Below are 17,373 nucleotides of genomic sequence, written 5' to 3'. Positions count from 1 at the left end.
AACATATAAATCTTAATATATGTCACGAAAAGCACATTCTCGGGAAGAGTAAACATGGAATATTGGGTTGGAGATCAGACTCTTCTTTTCTCCTGTGAGTGAGTCTTCTTTGCTTGCCATGGAGTGAGTCTAGCTTTGGACTCCGGTGAGCCCACCTGACTCAACCAACTCGACCCAAGATTTGAAGAACCCATGTTCAGAAAATCCTCGTTAAACCACCTATTTTGGGTTCGTTTTTGCAAGTTTAGCCTCTTTGACTAATTTGGATTTAACTGGCGCATAACCATGGTTGAATGTTTTTACACCAGAGTCGGGGCTTGGATCAGGGCTAAATTATTATATTAAAAAGAATATTAATCTTCCTGTCCATTTATGCCAACATTTTTTACTGGGCAAACCTGATAGCGTATACTGGACGGTGTATAAAAACGGATCGAATGTCGACTCTCCCTTGGCATCAGAAGGCTGCTATCTATTTCTGGAAATTTCCTTTTTACTAGATGTCTGAAAGACTGAAACCTAACCTGTGGAACCTGTGGAGAGTGAAGATTAGAGGCAACATCGATCCCTCGTTCCTCTGCCCTAGTCGTCCTGTCGTTCCTCACTGTTTTATTCGATTCTTCTTCGTTTCACGTCGTTTCGAGTTCTGATCTGCTTGTCTGGAGCGCCTTACGGTTTCCCGAGTTCTGATCAGCCGGTCGCTTGTTTTTTTTTTTGTCAATCATCAAAAAAGAACCAGCTGACTTGTGCTAGATCTGAGAGAAATCAATCGGAGAATCGATGGCGGCGCATTTGGCTTCGATATTTGGTACAGAGAAGGATCGGGTTAACTGCCCATTTTATTTCAAGATCGGAGATTGCAGACACAGGGACCGTTGCTCGAGGCTACATACTCGGCCGAGCATAAGCCCAGCGGACGTGAGGGACACGGCGGTGACGAGGCCCTCGCTCTCGCTCCCGCTCCCCGGTCCTAAATCCCCCCAATATCACGCCGCTCGTTAGATTAATGAGCCGTCACGCGAGCTTTCGAGTCGAACTTCAGTCGAGTACGGCTAAACGAACGAACTCTACCAAAATCAAATCGAACCGAACTTGAGCCGTTTACGAGTCGGCTCGGTTCGAAGCCACCCCGTATCTCTCTTTATTATCCCTAGTTACAAGTCACTATGATAATTACAATTCCAATGGATTTTAAAACAACCTTTCTCAATGGCAAATTAGTGGGAAAAAATTATATAGAACAATTAAAGGATTTTGTAATTCTTGGTCACGCGAACAAGGTCTGTAAACTAGTCAAATATTTATATGGTATAAAATAAACCCCTAGGCAATGATATAAAATTTTTGATAGGGTAATCCTATCATATGATTTTAAAATATGTGATTTTGATAAATATATATATTTGAAAATATATGATAGCCCTTTCATTATCTTATGTTTTTATGTTGATAATATCTTGATATTTGGAAATGAACATATCAAAATATTAGAGGTAAAGAAATACTTTAATGACAAATTTGACATGAAAAACCTATAGTTAGCGAATGTGACATTAGGAATCCGAATAATTAAAATAAAAATGAGATTACTTTGAATCGATCTTGTTATGTAGAAAAGGTTATGAAATGGTTCTAATATGAGAACTGTAAACCAATTAGCACACCATATAATTCTAGCATAAAATTATAGAAGAATCATGGGGATAGTGTTTCACGGTTGAGGTACTCTCAAATTATTAGAAGTATCATGTATTAATCAAATTGTACTAGACTGATATTTCCTACATGGTAGGAAAACTAAGTAGGTCTATGAGTAACCCCGATAAAACTCACTAGGATTCTAGTGAAAGACTTCTTGAATATTTGAAAGGTACTGTTAATTATGGGATACTCTATTATGGTTTCCCCACTGTACTAGAAAGATAGAGTGATGCTAACCAGATTTTTTATTTCGATAACACTAAAGTCACTAATGGTTTTGTATTTACACTATGTGGTAGGGTTGTCGGCTTGGAAATCTTCCAAGCATACCTTGATTACTAGATCTACCATGGAGGCTGAGATGGTAGCCTTAGACCTTGATTACTAGATCCACCAAGTCATGTAGGTATATTGAGCTTCGATATAAAATTTTGAGGAAGCTCACATCAACTGAAGTAATAAACTTGAGTTATATTAAATCAGTGGAACAAATCATCTGACCAAGGGCTTGTTGAGAGGACAAATACAATATTCTTCGAGGGGAATAAGATTAAAACCTATTACTTGAGTTAGTGTCAGTGGCAACCCAACCTATTTGACCAAAAATCCCAAGACGAAGGTTCAATGGGAAAAACAAGTTGAATGAGTCACTGGTAGGAGTACCAAATTAAACTAAATTTTATTCACGTGTTATCTATATGAAGTAGGTGTTAACAGCATTGGATTTGAGTTTGGTGTATTACCTTAATTATATTGAGGCTATTATAGCGTGGTATAGAGATGCAATATACGCTATGAGATATTACCGATGTGAGTGTGATTGTGGGGCCGCAATTTAACAGAGAATTTAGGTTTGTTCTCTAAGAGGCACTCACAATAATAGATACTTGTGTATGACTATAATGCACTACCCCGATAGAACTCACATTCAAAATTAACACTTAGTTGTTTTGAATTTTCAAATCCTTCACATAAAGTCCAAGTTCAAGATTTGTTCACTTAGGATTACGGGTGGCATCGAATTGAGTCGAGCCCGAACTTGCCTACGTTTGAGCTAAGCTTAATTTAAATATTTCGAGCTCGATCTGGAGCCTAAAATTGTAATCAAGCTCGAGCCAAATAATTTTAACAGAGTTCGAGCTCGAACTCGAGCCAAGTTCGAGCTCCAACTTAAATTTAAAACTTTGCATAAAATACAAGTCAAATAAATTGTATATAAAATTATGCATACATTTTACATAAAATTGGGCATAACCTTTGCTTAAAAATGGACATAACCTCTGTATATTAACCCTACATAAAATTATCTATATACTATGCATAAAATTATTCATAAAAGCTGCATAATTATGCATAAACTTTATTCAATAATCAAACACAAAAACATTCATTTGAAAAGCAACACTAGTTTTGTCCATTTGTACTCAATCAGATCGTTCTGATTCAAGGACTGGAAAACCAAATCATGGAGACAGAGAATTTTTTTAAAAAAAATGGTCTTTGATGACTTAATCATAAGCCCATTTTTGTTTTTTCTCCGGAGCATGGATTCATACAGCAATAGTTCTAAAATGCTACTAATTTGTTCTTCTGAAAAACTTGAGTGGAGTTAACATTAAGAGAGTACCTCAAACAATTTGAGTCTCTTCAAGAACCATGAGAAAGAGATAGTCAGAGTTCAAGAAACAATTTTTTTTTCACGTGCTTATGATCTTGCACATGCGAAATCACACGATGTCTTTGCGCGTGTAGGGCGGAAAAATTATTTCTCCCCTAACTTAGGTCTTTGGTTTTCTGCCGAGACAATGTAGGGGGCAAGAGGTCTAGTGGTGCCGGCGAGGAGTTATCGTTGGGGTTGACGGCTACGACGACCGAAGTAGTGGCGAAGGTAACAGCTACCGAGACGATGCGGGGGTAAGGGAGTCTACGACGAAGGCGGCTGGCGAGTAGCTGTCGACGGTGATGGAGCCGGCCACAACAGTGGACAGAAGGAGAATACCATTCAATCACACATTTTTTTTTTAAAAACTGAATATTAAACAATTTATAGGAAATCCTAAAAAATGTAGAGTAGAATACCTTGGTCAGATGTGGGAAACTTATGAAAATTAGCTGACTGGGGTTGAGAGAATTTTTTTATGGCTTTGGGTTAGAGAGATGGGGAGTGAGAGGATGAGAATGATAGGAATTTAGGGTTTGTGAGAAGGGTGGCGAGAGAAAAAAACCAAGAGACAATAGGAGGGAAATTAGAGAAGGAGGTTGAGAGATGGCGGGTGGAAAAAATAGAAATATAGAGACAAAGAGAGGGCACTGAGAGCAAGACATGGTAGTTGAGAGGTCGAGCAGTGAGCTAGGGCAAAGAGCAGGGTGACTGGTGATCGAAGAGGGAGGAAAAAATCGGAGAGAAGCACAAGGTGAGGCAGTAGAGTGAGACGCTTGAATGTTGAGAGAGAGTGAAAGTGAAATAGAGGATTAGATCTTGGATTCCACTTTCAGTCATTTTATGTGAGAGCAATGGGAAAATGAAATAGAAGGTAATTCACCTTCATTAGCCTCCTAAAGTATGCAGTAACACTTGCATTTGGACTAGTTCACTTCCCCTCAAAGCCACTAACATGCCTAGTCTTTCAACTATTTTTAAAAAAAAATTATTTATTTTTAATTATAAAAATTTTAAGCCCACTTACTTTAGAAATACTCTATACATATTAATCACTATTTATTTATTTGATCTAATTTATAATTTAATTTAATTTTTTAGATAATATATGGTAATCCACAAATATGAGGCAAAAACTTTATTTCTTAAATTACCCTCATTCACCCTTTTTTTCTTGTTATTCCAAACGCCGTGACATAACTATGGAATCCGACAAAATCTAAGAAGGTTTTGATGACAACTCTGCCCAACCCGACCCGAGCGGGTTTTCTAGAGTTAAACCATCCTGACTAGTGAATTGAAAGGAAAAACCAAGAACGGATCGGGTTGGCGTGGGTTCTCTGGTGAACCTGTTGCCACCCTGGCTGCTTGGTTCTCGGAAATTGATTCCTCCAGAATCCAATTTCTTTCGGCCAAATCCGAACGTCCCCAAATAACGGTTCTTGATTCGTGGTTCCAATCTGCGAGGTGAACGGGGAATTGGGGAGAGGCGGAGAGCTCTAGAGGAAGGCGCCCAGCCAGATGGCTTCACCTGCCGCCCTGCCCACAGACCACAGTAGCATCCCTGTTTCTTTTTCCTGTACCACCCCCTCCCCTATTTTTTCTTTTTTGTTTTCTTTTGAAAGCAGGGCATCCATCAAATCCTGTGCTTACCTCGTCTGGCTGGGCGGGCTTTAATTTCTTGCTTACACTGTAATTGACGAACTTTCTCTACCGATGGCGGTGAGAGCTGGAGGAAGAAAACTTTCATTTGATCTTCTTAATCTCGAAAGTCCCGGCGACGATTATCCTTCCCTACACCGTTCGTGCACCTTGCCAATCGTTAGCAGCGGTGAACCAGGAACTCATTCCAAACACAAATCCGGTAGACGGAAACGGAAAAAAAAGTCTACAAACGGAACTGGGCAGATTACGGTTTCCACCGCAATTAGTAATGTCAATGCTTCGCAGCATGAAATTGGTCACTGCAACTTGGAGCATAGCTGCTCACAGAGTAATGGAATTGTTGCAGTGGGAAGTGAGTGTGGGGAGCCGAGTTATGTGAACTGTCCTTTGGTCGATGAAATGCGACATAAGAGTACAAATGGGAGACCTGAGTCAGATTTGGGATCAACTATTGATGGTGTCCCAGTAAGGGATGAAAGTGGTGCAGGGCGTCCAAGTTCTTCAGGTTGGAGACCCGAGTGGAATGGCGTGGTGAGTAGATTGGAGACTACAGACTCATTGGATTGGAACCGGTTAATGGCGGAAAGCTCAGATCGTAAGCGCTTTTTCTGCGAGGTCCTAAGTCATTTTGTTTGCCTTGCCATGTTCTGGTGGTCGTATGATTTTTTCTGAATATTGTCTATTCAGTGTGTCTTTCATTGACATGCATCGCTGAATCCTTCGGTATTTGTATATGATTGACTTGGATTTTTATTTTTTTATTTTTTTGAATTTAAGTTTGCGGATAAGTGAAACTTGTAAATAACAGAAAATACTATTGAAAGTTCCGTTTGCTTCAGTAAACAAGAAATTCTCTCTTATACGGTCATGCAAAAGATTAGAGAATTGCATACTTTCATGGAGTATAAGAATGCTGCGGGTAACTTCAATTCAGTGGATGAATACCACAGAACAAACAAGACGATACAACCATGGAATCCTAGAAAAAGAAGCCGTTTGCCCTTCTTTTGTGGCATACTAGTAACGTGGTACAGTGGATGGATGTAAATGACATGAGGACCCCGGTGGTTTTTCATATACTAGCTAAAGAAGCACTTAGACATATAAAATGGAGTCAAATTTAAGTTATTTTACCACCTGCGGTTTCAAGTTTTCAACCTCATTTTCATCTGTCACTTCTTTTCTTTTTTAAATAGTACATGTGGAAAACCAATGTAAAAATATTTATGTGGAACTGAGAAATACCTGCAGGTCTCTTTGCCCTGCTAGGTCTTATCTTCTTATTGCGAGTCAAATGTGTGGGTTCTTTTTTCTTTTCTTTTTAGTAAAAAGTTGTTCAATTATTTTTCGTGCGGGTCAAAGTGTGGCAGATTGTCTCTTACATGTATATAGGTGTTAGTAGGTGCTCTTGGGCCCATTTTAGACATAGAGCTTTGATTGGAGCAGAAGTGCCCAATAGAGACCTCTTTTGATAAGGTGAGTGTGCAGAACTATGCTTCCACAAAAGTTTTTAGTTGTGGGTTGAGCTGTGGCTCTATGGTGTATACAAGTCTCTAAAAGATGCTTTGGGTTCTTGTCTCTTGATTGTCCATATAAACATTTTTTCTTTTATTTAAAGGTTTTTAAGGGTCAATGAGAATCTTTTTTCCTTAAAAGTGGGTATATCCTGAGTTTGTGTAGTCTTCTTCCATTTCAGTTCATCTATTAATTGCATGCATACCTCATCATTATTTTTACCTGTGCTCTTTTATACTTTCCAGTTGACAAAAATATGATACAGATCTTTTGTCAGTGGAGAAGTTATCATTAAAATATCTCATGGGAGAGATTGCTGGTAGAAATTCTTTGAGGATGACGACATCAGTTGGAAATGAGAAAAAAAGACAAAAAGTCTACAACACTATGTTCCATGTACCCTGGAGATGTGAACTGGTATTAACTTATCTGCTTCTGATTCCAATTCATCTAGTTGCTTAGCAATGACTTTTGAACACATTATCTTAAGAAGTTAAGCATATAATGCCAGTGTATCATTTTCCAAAAGAAAAGGTAAACTGGTACATCAATTGAGATGAGCAGCTTTGCTCTTGTGATAAATCAATCTGAATGTTGTAGAGACAAACATCGATATGAAATTCCTAAACTTCATGTACTCATACTTTTATAAAAAACCACTGCTGGTGGCTTCTAACTGTTAAATTGTGGTTGTTACCCTTTTCAGAAAAAAAATGGTGATCATAACTTTAATCAGTAAAAACATTTTTCCTAGGTATTTAGATCACTTATTAGTTATGAAGTCCTTTCCCATGTCAAGGAATGACCATTATTCAAAATCAGAGTTTCTATTAGGGCTATTTTGAGGAACATTGTAGTTAGCTGTAATATAAGAGCAAGAAATTTAATTTCAAGATGGAACACTATTTTAGAATCTAAAAATAAGGTGCAGGACACAAAGAAATGCAATCCATCAGAAGTAGCCTGTGGATGTGCAGATGTAAATGTGTGGCTTATGTGTAAATTTGGTAACACCGTATAATCAGGCAAAACAGCAGGATTTGGTGTTGGGAAGAAAGTCTTCTTCAACAGTGAGGAATATTGACAAGCAAGGATGTGGTCTTTAAATTTGTTATACCTTTGACAATTCCTAATCAGATCCATATAACAGTCTAAGCAGAAATGCAGTCAATATACAAAAGCAGATATCTCTGTGGAAAAGATGTTTGAAATAAAAAAAGGGGTTCTCTTCATGGTTATGGGCTGTACATGTGATGACATGCTGAAAACTAGCAATGGACCTGGACTTAGTTTCTGGATAATTCTTGGATGTCCATTTAAGTAGTCTTTATTATCCCTCACAAAAGCTTCACATATGCAAGTATTCTAAAAATTACTGAAATTGTCATTTAATTTCTGGATGGCCATTTTGTTCATGAGATCTGGAGTGTCATGCTACTTAATCTGATGTCAAAAGATGCTTTCCCTCAACCTTCATTCACTTGCTTGAGCAGTTTTCCACCCTTTGGGTACCAAGTTATGGAATATTCTATGATAGTTGTCTGTTGCAGCTATTGTGTGGAGCATTTGCAAGGAGAAAAATAGAAGAAACCTAGTCAGCAAACGTCAAACTATTGATAGAATCAGTTAAAGAATAATGTATTAGATTATTTTTGCTAGCAAAACTGCAATTCCATAATTTTCCATTCTATAACTAGTGGCAATGAGAGAGATGGCTGCCTCTAACATTTCCAAGACTAAGGTGACTAATCAGTGGACAACCTTTCCAAAGGATTAGTTCAAGCTTATTTTGCCAGTAGCTGAAGGGGGGATTCCATAGAAGTGGAGCTCAGTGCTCTACTATAGGCTCTGAGTGTATGTAGTGATTCTAGTAATTACTTTGCTCCTCATTCAAGGCGATTATACAATGGTCATCTAGTAACTTTCTTGAAAGAGCCTGCCACTTGTACAGTTTTTGAAGATCTTTGATGAGTTTGGTGACATCTTGATCCCCATGATCCCCATGATTGTTTTATGTTCCGATACCCCAATAAGTACTGTCCAGTAACCATATCATGCATTTGCTATCCTATTATGGAGTTGCCTTACAACAACTTATTAGTTGCTGGCGTATTCCCTGCTAAACTCCTTACCTGCTCCATTGGATTCCTCCTGCTGTGAACTTGATAACTAATGGCAGCTCAATAAAATCTGAACCCTGTTGGATGCGTTGGTGTTTTCAGGAATAATGAGAGCAATACTAGTGTACATTGGGCTTTGTGCCGATTCACTCAACAGAAGCAGATTTAGAGCTGTCCAAGGAAATAAAACCTTTGATGGAAATTTTGGTGCTACTTATTGTTGAAGGAGGCTCAAAGGTGGTTGTTAGTTGGTACAAATAGAATAAAGGTCCTCTCTCAGTGTCTTTGGCATTATTTTGAGGAAATTCAAAACCTTGTGCAGATATGAACATTACTTGGATCTGTAGCATAATCAGCTACTTGTATGTCTGATGATTTAGCCTAACATGGGGCTGGTATGCAACTTCACATTGTATCCTGTCCTCCTGCCTCCCTCTTTCTTCCCTTAGATTTTGAATTGGCCCTTTCAGATTTTCCTTTTGCTGAGTTGGCTTCTTGGGTGCCTTATTTTATTTTATTTTTTATGGCAATGACAAAGATGGAGCCTTAAAAGAGCTCCAAATGCAGCCAACTGTACAGAAGTTGAACTGCACAGAGAATAACAATAACAATAGAAACAGATCAAATCTACAACCAGAAAGGAAGTAGGAGCCTGGTTCAAAGAGAAACAATCAAATAGGTAGCAAGATGCTGACAACTCTCTCCCTCACTAATGTATTTTTTTCTATCTTTTTAAATTTTTATTCAAAAATAGATTTACATTTTCTTGTTGTACCTTCCATCCCTTTGAATGCTCTCATTTTGCTTAACAAATACTTAATCTCATGAAAGGTCACTTAGCTTATGCAAATCTTTGTAATGAGGTTGTGAAGACCATTGATCATTCCCTTCTTCTCTTTCTTTGCTCTCTCACTTAGAACCTTCTCAGGTGATATGGGCTAACTTTTTTCCTTCAGCTCACTCTTGTAAAAATTATCAAAGAAAGTTTTTCATTTGTATCAACATTCCAAAATTTTTTTTTTTTTTTTTAATTTGCTCATTCCAAAGCTTGGCAAGATTTTATGGGTCACCCTTCACTCGTCCACACCCCACTACAACCCTAGCTAAAGTTTGAGTGGATTTCTAGAGGCTGGGACCCGTTGGTGTGGGTGTGTGATCAGTGACAATGAGGTTCATACTTTACTTTTCAGGTCCTCTTGGTGACTCCAACTTGTTTAAAGTCAAGATTCAATCCTTCTTCTTGACTTGAAGCTTTATATGAGTGCCTCCGCTGATCTCTCAATTGTTGAGGGAGACTATAATAGTGACCAATACTTGGGCTAAAGGGTGTTTCCTCCCCTTTGGAGGCTTGATTGATATTTTTAGAAAGTCAAGAGGCTGGGGTCTGTGGAATCCTGATATGTCTCCTTCTCTCCTCTCTCTCCTTCTCACGGTTGCATATGCCTATTGTAGCTAACTAAGTTGTAGATTTGATCTCTGTTGGGCTGATCCTTGATTTCTTGTATGAGCAACTCCTTCCTCTTCTGCAGTACTTTTATGGGTTGCTTGTCGTCTGCCCTCATACTTCTTTTTCCCTTTTATTTTACTATGTCTCCCCTTTCTCCAGGTGGTTGTACTCTCTTAGAAAAATATAGCTTCCATTCAGAAGAAATTTGTGGGATGCATAGGTGTTTCAGCTTTTGGAATGTGTGTTACATCTTTACTCTAAAAAAAATATCTGTCTTGTAATTACTGTAGTTTCCTAGAACATGTTTGCTTCTCCTAGAGCTACATTTATTCATCTATTTATTGTTACTCAATTTCATGAGCAACAGAATGTCTGACATAAATATTTCCTTCTGCAGCTTATTGATGTCGGTTTCTTTGTCTGTTTGGATTCCTTTCTGTCATTATTGACAATCATGCCTGCCAGGATCTTTATGGCATTTTGGCGGTTTCTGAGTATCAGGTGAAATGCTACTGTTCTTTTGGACTTTGTTCTTTTGTGAAAAAGATCTTTTTCTTTTTTGTAGGTTGTCATGTTACGTTGTATATGGTCTCAAACAATTTTCTTGGATTCCTTCTCTGCATCTTTTTTTTTTTTTTTTTTGAATCTGTCGTTTCTTGGATTGCATTTTCTCTGTTGAAATGTTATTGCTGAAACGAATATCATTTGCTCTCATCTATTCATTTTAAGAAATTCTGAAAATTATATCCAGGTTAAAGAATAAACCTCTTAAAAGAATATATTCTTTGTGCTATTATCATATTTATGGTAGGATTATGTGAACAATTACAATACATAGGTGTTAAGTTGAGAAACACTTAATCTTTTTTGTTTTTTGAAATGGTGATGACCTTTATTAAGAGTAATGGCAAAATGGAAACTGGGAAAGGAGATTTTTTAGCTAAAACATCAGTCCCAAACCCTCTTTAGCTAAAACATCAGTTGCTAAAACATCAGCAAACTGATTAGCAGATTTTGTTACTTGGATCCAATAAATAACAGTGTTACAAAAAAAGTTTTGGATCTCTTGGAGAATCCTCCAAAACCTGCAAGGAGGATCAATGTCATTAGAGCTCTAGGAAGTCATTGAACAAGATTCTTCCTCTAAAACTAGATAGCCTTGAAGTCCAGCATAAGAAATCGTGAGATAGTGGGGGAGACAATGAAATTCAGCACTAGTAGAAACAACTATACATAATGGCCCGGCATAGGATTATGAGAACAATTACAATACATAGGTGTTAAGTTGAGAAACACGTAATCTTTTTTTTTTTTTAAATGGTGATGACTTTTATTAAGAGTAATGGCAAAATGGAAACTGGGAACGGAGATTTTTTAGCTAAAACATCAGTCCCACATCCTCTTTAGCTAAAACATCAGTTGCTAAAACATCAGCAAACTGATTAGCAGTTTTTTTTACTTGGATCCAATAAATAACAGTGTTACAAAAAATGTTTTGGATCTCTTGGAAAATCCTCCAAAACCTGCAAGGAGGATCAATGTCGTTAGAGCTCTAGGAAGTCATTGAACAAGATTCTTCCTCTAAAACTAGATAGCCTTGAAGTCCAGCATAAGAAATCGTGAGATGGTGGGGGAGACAATGAAATTCAGCACTAGTAGAAACAACTATACATAATGGCCCGGCATAGGAAAGGATGGTTGACCAAATGAAATAAACACTTAATCCCTTGATCTATCAGTTTCTTCTATCTAAGCACTTTACTTTCTATTTGAAGATAACACTTGAATAAATTAGTGGTTTTCATTGCTTAAGGTTCATGTTTTTTTCATCAGTATGGAATAAATTTGTGGACCTGTTCGATTATATATTTGCTTAAATTTGAACCTTTTAAATTATGTAAAAAATTAGTATATATCATTATTTTGGGTCACCTGAAGGCATCATTTTACCAGTTCTAGCGATCTTCTTGCAGTCTTGTCCCTTGTGCTATAATAGGTGGTTTGGCATACACGTGCTCTCTTGGAAAGTAAAAAAACCTTTTGGCATATTTGAGCCTGTAAGGTCATTACATAAAGTTTCATTAACTAAGATAAATTATCTTTGAGAAATTCAGTTAGATAAAATATTTGAACTTGAAAATTAAAAAATTGCAGCATCTGACATGAACGCAATTGCTGCTTGTTATCAGCAAACTAAGTCGACTTGGCCTAATGAGGCTGAATCGGATGATTCTCATTGCTGATTCACTGAAGTCTCCTTTTTTTAAGATAAATTTTGGGCTCCAGTACAGTTTTTATCCCCTGATTCGAAAAGCAGACCTCAAAATTGGATATGACTCTGGCCATTTGGCGAACCATAATTGTGATTCTTTTAACATAATAAGGACAAACAAGATCCATTTATTTTTAGTTTTTTAATTTTTTCTATCCTTCCCTCTCCCTTGCTAGCCAAACTGATCGGGATGAAATTGGACTTTGAGCAATGTATTGTTGTTTGTTAGACATTAATTTGCTAACGAAGCAGAGGTAAATCACAGTGAGAATTCAGGAAGAATGCTACTATAGAGACATTTATTTTTTGTGTACCTCCGGCAAGCTTTGCTCATTGGTTTCAGGATATTATTAAATTTGTGAGCTTGCTTGCCTATTGACTTTCAGAATTTATCTATGGTTGAATAAATCAATCAGTCTTGTATCTAATATGGAACTTGGACTTGGATTTGTTTTTTAAGAAGTATTATTTTTATCAGCAAGGTAAACCAAGCTATGAAGACTTTATCAAGTTTCACCCCATTTTCTTAAGCTCAACTTTCTTTCTTTAAGAAAGAACTAACGGTGAAATTTTTTATAAGAGAGGGAAATCTTACAGAGGTGTCCTGAGAGCCTAAGGTGAGACCCATACCAAGCCAATATAATGATATATAAATGGAACATAAGGTTACAGCAATATGGGTGAGAGTTGGATAGAGGAGGTTGCTAATTGCCTAATTTCCAATTCCCTCATCTTCTGACCTGTTCCTTTCCTCTTCGCGTGATCTGAGGATATCAGACTAGCTTATGAAGAACTTATATAGAGATCTCGATTTGTTCAATTGTTGGATGCAATCTTCGGATCCAGAAGCTGTTCGATTTATTTATTGAACATTAAGAATCCCTTCTTCAATTGCTCAGGGGATTGACTCATGTTGAGGCTATATGCCTACTGCTGATTGAATTAACAGTGCTAACTGAAATTTTCAAGTCTTCAGTTGGAAATTTCACTATTGATTGCATGTGTGCTTTTGTTGTTTTGGAACATATGGCCTGACCTGTCAATGTTGTTCCAGGCAGTTCCAAAGGCCTTCAGATGCAGAATTGTCAGATTTTGGCTGTTTCATTGTGTTGTTTTCTGGAGTGGCTGTTCTAGAAGCAATAGGTTGGTGGATCTATCTTTCTGTTAAATACTGTTGTTTCTTTTTAATCTTCACTTAACATGCAGACTCACTTAGAAGTGGGCATATGTAATATCATGGTTGGTTTCGAGTGTTAACTTCTTATAAATAAATCTTTTGTTGTGAATCAGATATTAGCCTTATATATCACATTATTCGTGGACAGGGAACAATCAAACTGTATGTCTTGTACAATGTTTTAGAGGTGAGAAACTGCACTCAGTTATTTATCGACATGCATTCAAATTTGTAATTGAAGGCCACTGCTTGAAAAAATATATATATTATATGAAATGTAAAAAAATCTTGTGTGGCCTGTTCTTATATTAGTTTCTTGTTTCTTGGTTGCAGATTTTTGATAAGCTTTGTCAATCTTTTGGGGGGGATGCTCTCCAGGTCCTCTTTAATTCAGCAGAGGGAATTGCAGGTTGCTCTAAAGAAAATATGAATTTTGAGCTGACGAGATTCATTCTTGACCAGACAATAGCTGTCATGGCTTTCAATATCCTTTTTTTGGGAACGGAACTGTAAGAGTTGTGCCTTATTAGTTGTAGATTTTCAGTTGCATCAGATATGATTGATGTTCATTACTTGGTTTAAATTTTTGACATTACCAAATACAGTCGGTGGTCCTTGTCAAGAGGAGTTTGAGTGAATTGTCTCTCTGGTTTACTGTTTATCTTGATTTTCCTTAGCCCATTGTACTTGTTCATTCATTTATTTTGTTAGCTCAGGCAATCACCTTATCTACCTGTATTGTTGCTCACAATAATGCGCTACTGGCCCTGCTGGTGTCAAATAACTTTGCAGAGATCAAAAGTAGTGTTTTTAAACGTTTCAGCAAGGACAACCTTCACAGTCTGGTTTACTTTGGTGAGTTACTTCTTCCAAAGTCCTGTTCTTGTCATTGGCAAAGATTTTAGGATAGGTCTGAAACTTTTTCTTATTACTTAAGACTGTCTGATGAATGTGACGCTAAATATTGATTCTTGATTGCTAATGGCCATCCTATTTTTTTTGACTTTGGTGAAATTTTGCTTTAAGGTATTTTGCGTTTCAGTCTTTTGTGGTTATAACTGGATCTAGTATTGTGTACTAACCTTTCAGTCTATTATGGTCATAACTGTAAGTAGTATTGTGTACTACCTTTCAGTCTGTAGTGGTCATAACTGTTAAGTAGTATTGTGTACTTACCTTTCAGTCTATTGTGGTCATAACTGTGACTAGTACTGTTTCTTTTGTAATATACACATTATTAGGAGGCCGCATAGGATTAGTGGGCATGAGTATTGAGATCCTACCACGTCTGGACATGACTAGTGAAAGGTTTTAGGTTTTTTATTTTCAGTTTTAATACGAGTACATTAGTACATTTGAAACCCATACATGGGAGTGGCAAGATGCTTTAAGGAGAAGCATAAAATTGTGCTTGAGAAAGCAAGAAAATCAATTGTTTCATTGAGGACTATTTTGATTCTGGGGTATCCCTGAGTAGTTAATCAAGCAGCATAGTGTTGCTTTTAGTTGTGAATCAGGCCGACTGGTTCAAACTATTAGGCTTGTTTTTCTCCTTCCCTGGTTGTTTGGACCTTCAGTTGTCTTAACAGGCTGAACTAATCTCGTGCTGGTAGAGTAGTCCATGAATGACTTAGACATGATTTGTAAAGTCCAACATATCTTTTTTCTAATCATTGCTGTAATCTGTAAGTGTTTTTGGACTCCTGCCGTATGTATGTGCAGTAGCCATTTTCTAATGTGTGAAGTTGGGTCCAAGGCCTATCCCAAAATGATTAGTCATCTTAGGAAACCTCTTTCCCAAGTAATAAATTGGACATATTTGTTCTTACTAATCCATGTGGGACTATTCCTTCACACTCCCCCTCAAGTGTAGGCCCTTTGGGCTCTTACATGTGGATAATTTGGGTGGAGGCCCACATACGAGTACCTGATCTGATACCAAGTGAAGTTGGGTCCAAGGCTCATCCCAAAATGACTAGTTATCTTAGGAACCTCTTTCCCAACTAATAAATTGAACATATTTGTTCTTACTAATCCATGTGGGATTATTCCTTACCATAATGTTTCTAATTTGCAATTCTTCTCTGATTGTGCTATACAAACATCCAGATGTGGTGGAGAGGTTCCATATCTTTACATTCCTCTCATTTGTATTAGCTCAATACATTTTAGAGGCTGAGGGATCATGGTTTGGCAGTTTCCTCTTTGTAAGTTGTCCAATGGAATATAACTTATATTCAAACAATTTCCCTTTTAGGGTATGTGTTACTCTCAGGTGCATTTTAATAATTTTTCGACTTTCTTCAGAATGCCTTCCTGGTTATTATGTGTGAAATGGTTATTGATGTAATAAAGCATTCCTTCCTTGCAAAATTCAATGAAATAAAGCCAGCAGTGTATTCGGAATTCCTGGAAGATCTGTGCAAACAGGTACTCTGCAAGCTCAGTTGTATTTGAACTTGTGAAATTATTTGGTTAGTGCCAGCCGAGTATCTAATATATATAAATAAACTCTTGAACTCAGTCAGCTGCTCACGCCTTTGTTTTACACTGTTCAGACTCTCAATATGGAGTCAGATAATGGGCGAAAAAACCTGACTTTTGTCCCAATTGCTCCTGCATGTGTGGTAGGTACTAGAAAAACTTGGAAGGAGTAATTTCCAAATGGATGAGATAATTGTTTGAGATGATTTGTGATGCAGGTTTATCTAATAGGCAGCTTGGTTGGTTCAGGTTATCCGAGTGCTTAGCCCAATCTATGCAGAATATCTTCCACTTGGCCAACTTCCACGGAGGCTGGTCTGGATACTTTTCTTGTCTGCCATAACCTACATCGTGCTTTTAACCCTCAAGATTGTGGTGGGCTTGAGTCTTCACCTTTATGCAAGTTGGTATGTTGAAAGATGCTTAAAGAAGAAAAACGATCTTCATGTGGACTGAGGAAGGTAAGTTTGATGGTTTTCTATTCACTTCTACTAGGTCAATTGGGGCCATGAATTTAACAATGGTACCTGTGACCCACAATGGGTTGAAAGAGGTAGAAGAATGACCGGCCAGGGGCGCCAAGAACGGCTTAACCAAATGGCCGTCCTCGTGCATTTTAGACTATCAGGTTCGAAGCTTTCCTGGAGAAGGTCGCGGTCAAGTATTGGACAAGTTGAGTGTTCTTTTGTTGGTTGTTCTAATGGTAGACCTGGTTTAGGACCGTGGGTAACCGGGTTGCAGAGCAATTATTGTAATATTTGAGGGTGACGATGTAACAGAGGTTAGATGAGTTTGTCCAATTTCCAGTTTATTTTTTCAATGAGCCAATTGCAATAGACTGCAGATTCAATAGAAAGAATAATCAAGTTAATGAACAAAATCAATAATTTAACGTGAAGAGATGATAGCAATCAATAACAACATTCACAAGATTTTTAATTTATTAACACAATGGTTGTAAACAAAAATATAGTATCATGGCCAACTAGATGATGATCACTTATGCCAAGATGAGATTCAAACCATAGAATTCATGCATAAAATCAATTTTACTTGTAATCTTGTCTTTTTCTTGGTTTATAAATTCCTTAATACTACAAAAAAAATGGTTAGAGCATATGATTATTGATTTAAATATTTTAGTGTTTTAAAATCTTATTTATTTATTACCTTACATTTACAATAATAAAATATAAATTTAGTATATTAATTAATTAAACAATCTTCTTCTAATCTGTTTAATATATTTCATTATCGATTTAAGATATTTTTTAATTTAAAAAATAATTAGTAAAAAATTATTTTTTTCAAAAAATTTATCTATCGGACCAC

At 37.1% G+C, this 17,373-nt stretch overlaps 1 protein-coding gene across 5 annotated transcripts; it reads left to right on the top strand.

Moving 5' to 3' along the window:
• Positions 1 to 4,840: 4,840 nt before the first annotated feature.
• LOC137948008 (protein POLLEN DEFECTIVE IN GUIDANCE 1-like) lies at positions 4,841 to 16,861 on the top strand. Of its 5 annotated transcripts, none has more exons than XM_068793904.1 (12): positions 4,841 to 5,621; positions 6,819 to 6,958; positions 10,506 to 10,609; positions 13,435 to 13,523; positions 13,671 to 13,744; positions 13,891 to 14,041; positions 14,245 to 14,412; positions 15,667 to 15,764; positions 15,865 to 15,987; positions 16,116 to 16,184; positions 16,291 to 16,448; positions 16,537 to 16,861. In XM_068793904.1, exons 1-12 carry the CDS (start codon positions 5,078 to 5,080, stop codon positions 16,604 to 16,606), a joined length of 1,788 nt encoding a protein of 595 aa, XP_068650005.1. In that variant the 5' UTR covers positions 4,841 to 5,077; the 3' UTR covers positions 16,607 to 16,861. The 5 variants fall into 5 exon arrangements, with proteins under 5 accessions (XP_068650005.1, XP_068650004.1, XP_068650006.1 ...); XM_068793903.1 differs by having other exon boundaries at positions 6,807 to 6,958; XM_068793905.1 differs by having other exon boundaries at positions 6,807 to 6,958; positions 16,291 to 16,861.
• Positions 16,862 to 17,373: the final 512 nt, after the last annotated feature.

Source organism: Aristolochia californica, unplaced genomic scaffold (genome assembly GCF_029961685.1).
Source record: "Aristolochia californica isolate CCGP_79_NKW_82.1479 unplaced genomic scaffold, dmAriCali1.0.hap1 SCAF_13, whole genome shotgun sequence".
In the NCBI taxonomy this organism is placed as follows: domain Eukaryota; kingdom Viridiplantae; phylum Streptophyta; class Magnoliopsida; order Piperales; family Aristolochiaceae; genus Aristolochia; species Aristolochia californica.
Note: the sequence above shows the minus strand (reverse complement) of the source record. Positions and strands in the feature narration are given on the sequence as shown.

Coding starts and splice junctions, on each gene's coding strand:
- LOC137948008 (XM_068793903.1), top strand. CDS start 5,078: ATGGCGGTGAGAGCTGGAGGAAGAAAACTTTCATTTGATCTTCTTAAT. Junction 5,622..6,806: donor AATGGCGGAAAGCTCAGATC/GTAAGCGCTTTT, acceptor AATATGATACAG/ATCTTTTGTCAGTGGAGAAG. Junction 6,959..10,505: donor TACCCTGGAGATGTGAACTG/GTATTAACTTAT, acceptor TTCCTTCTGCAG/CTTATTGATGTCGGTTTCTT.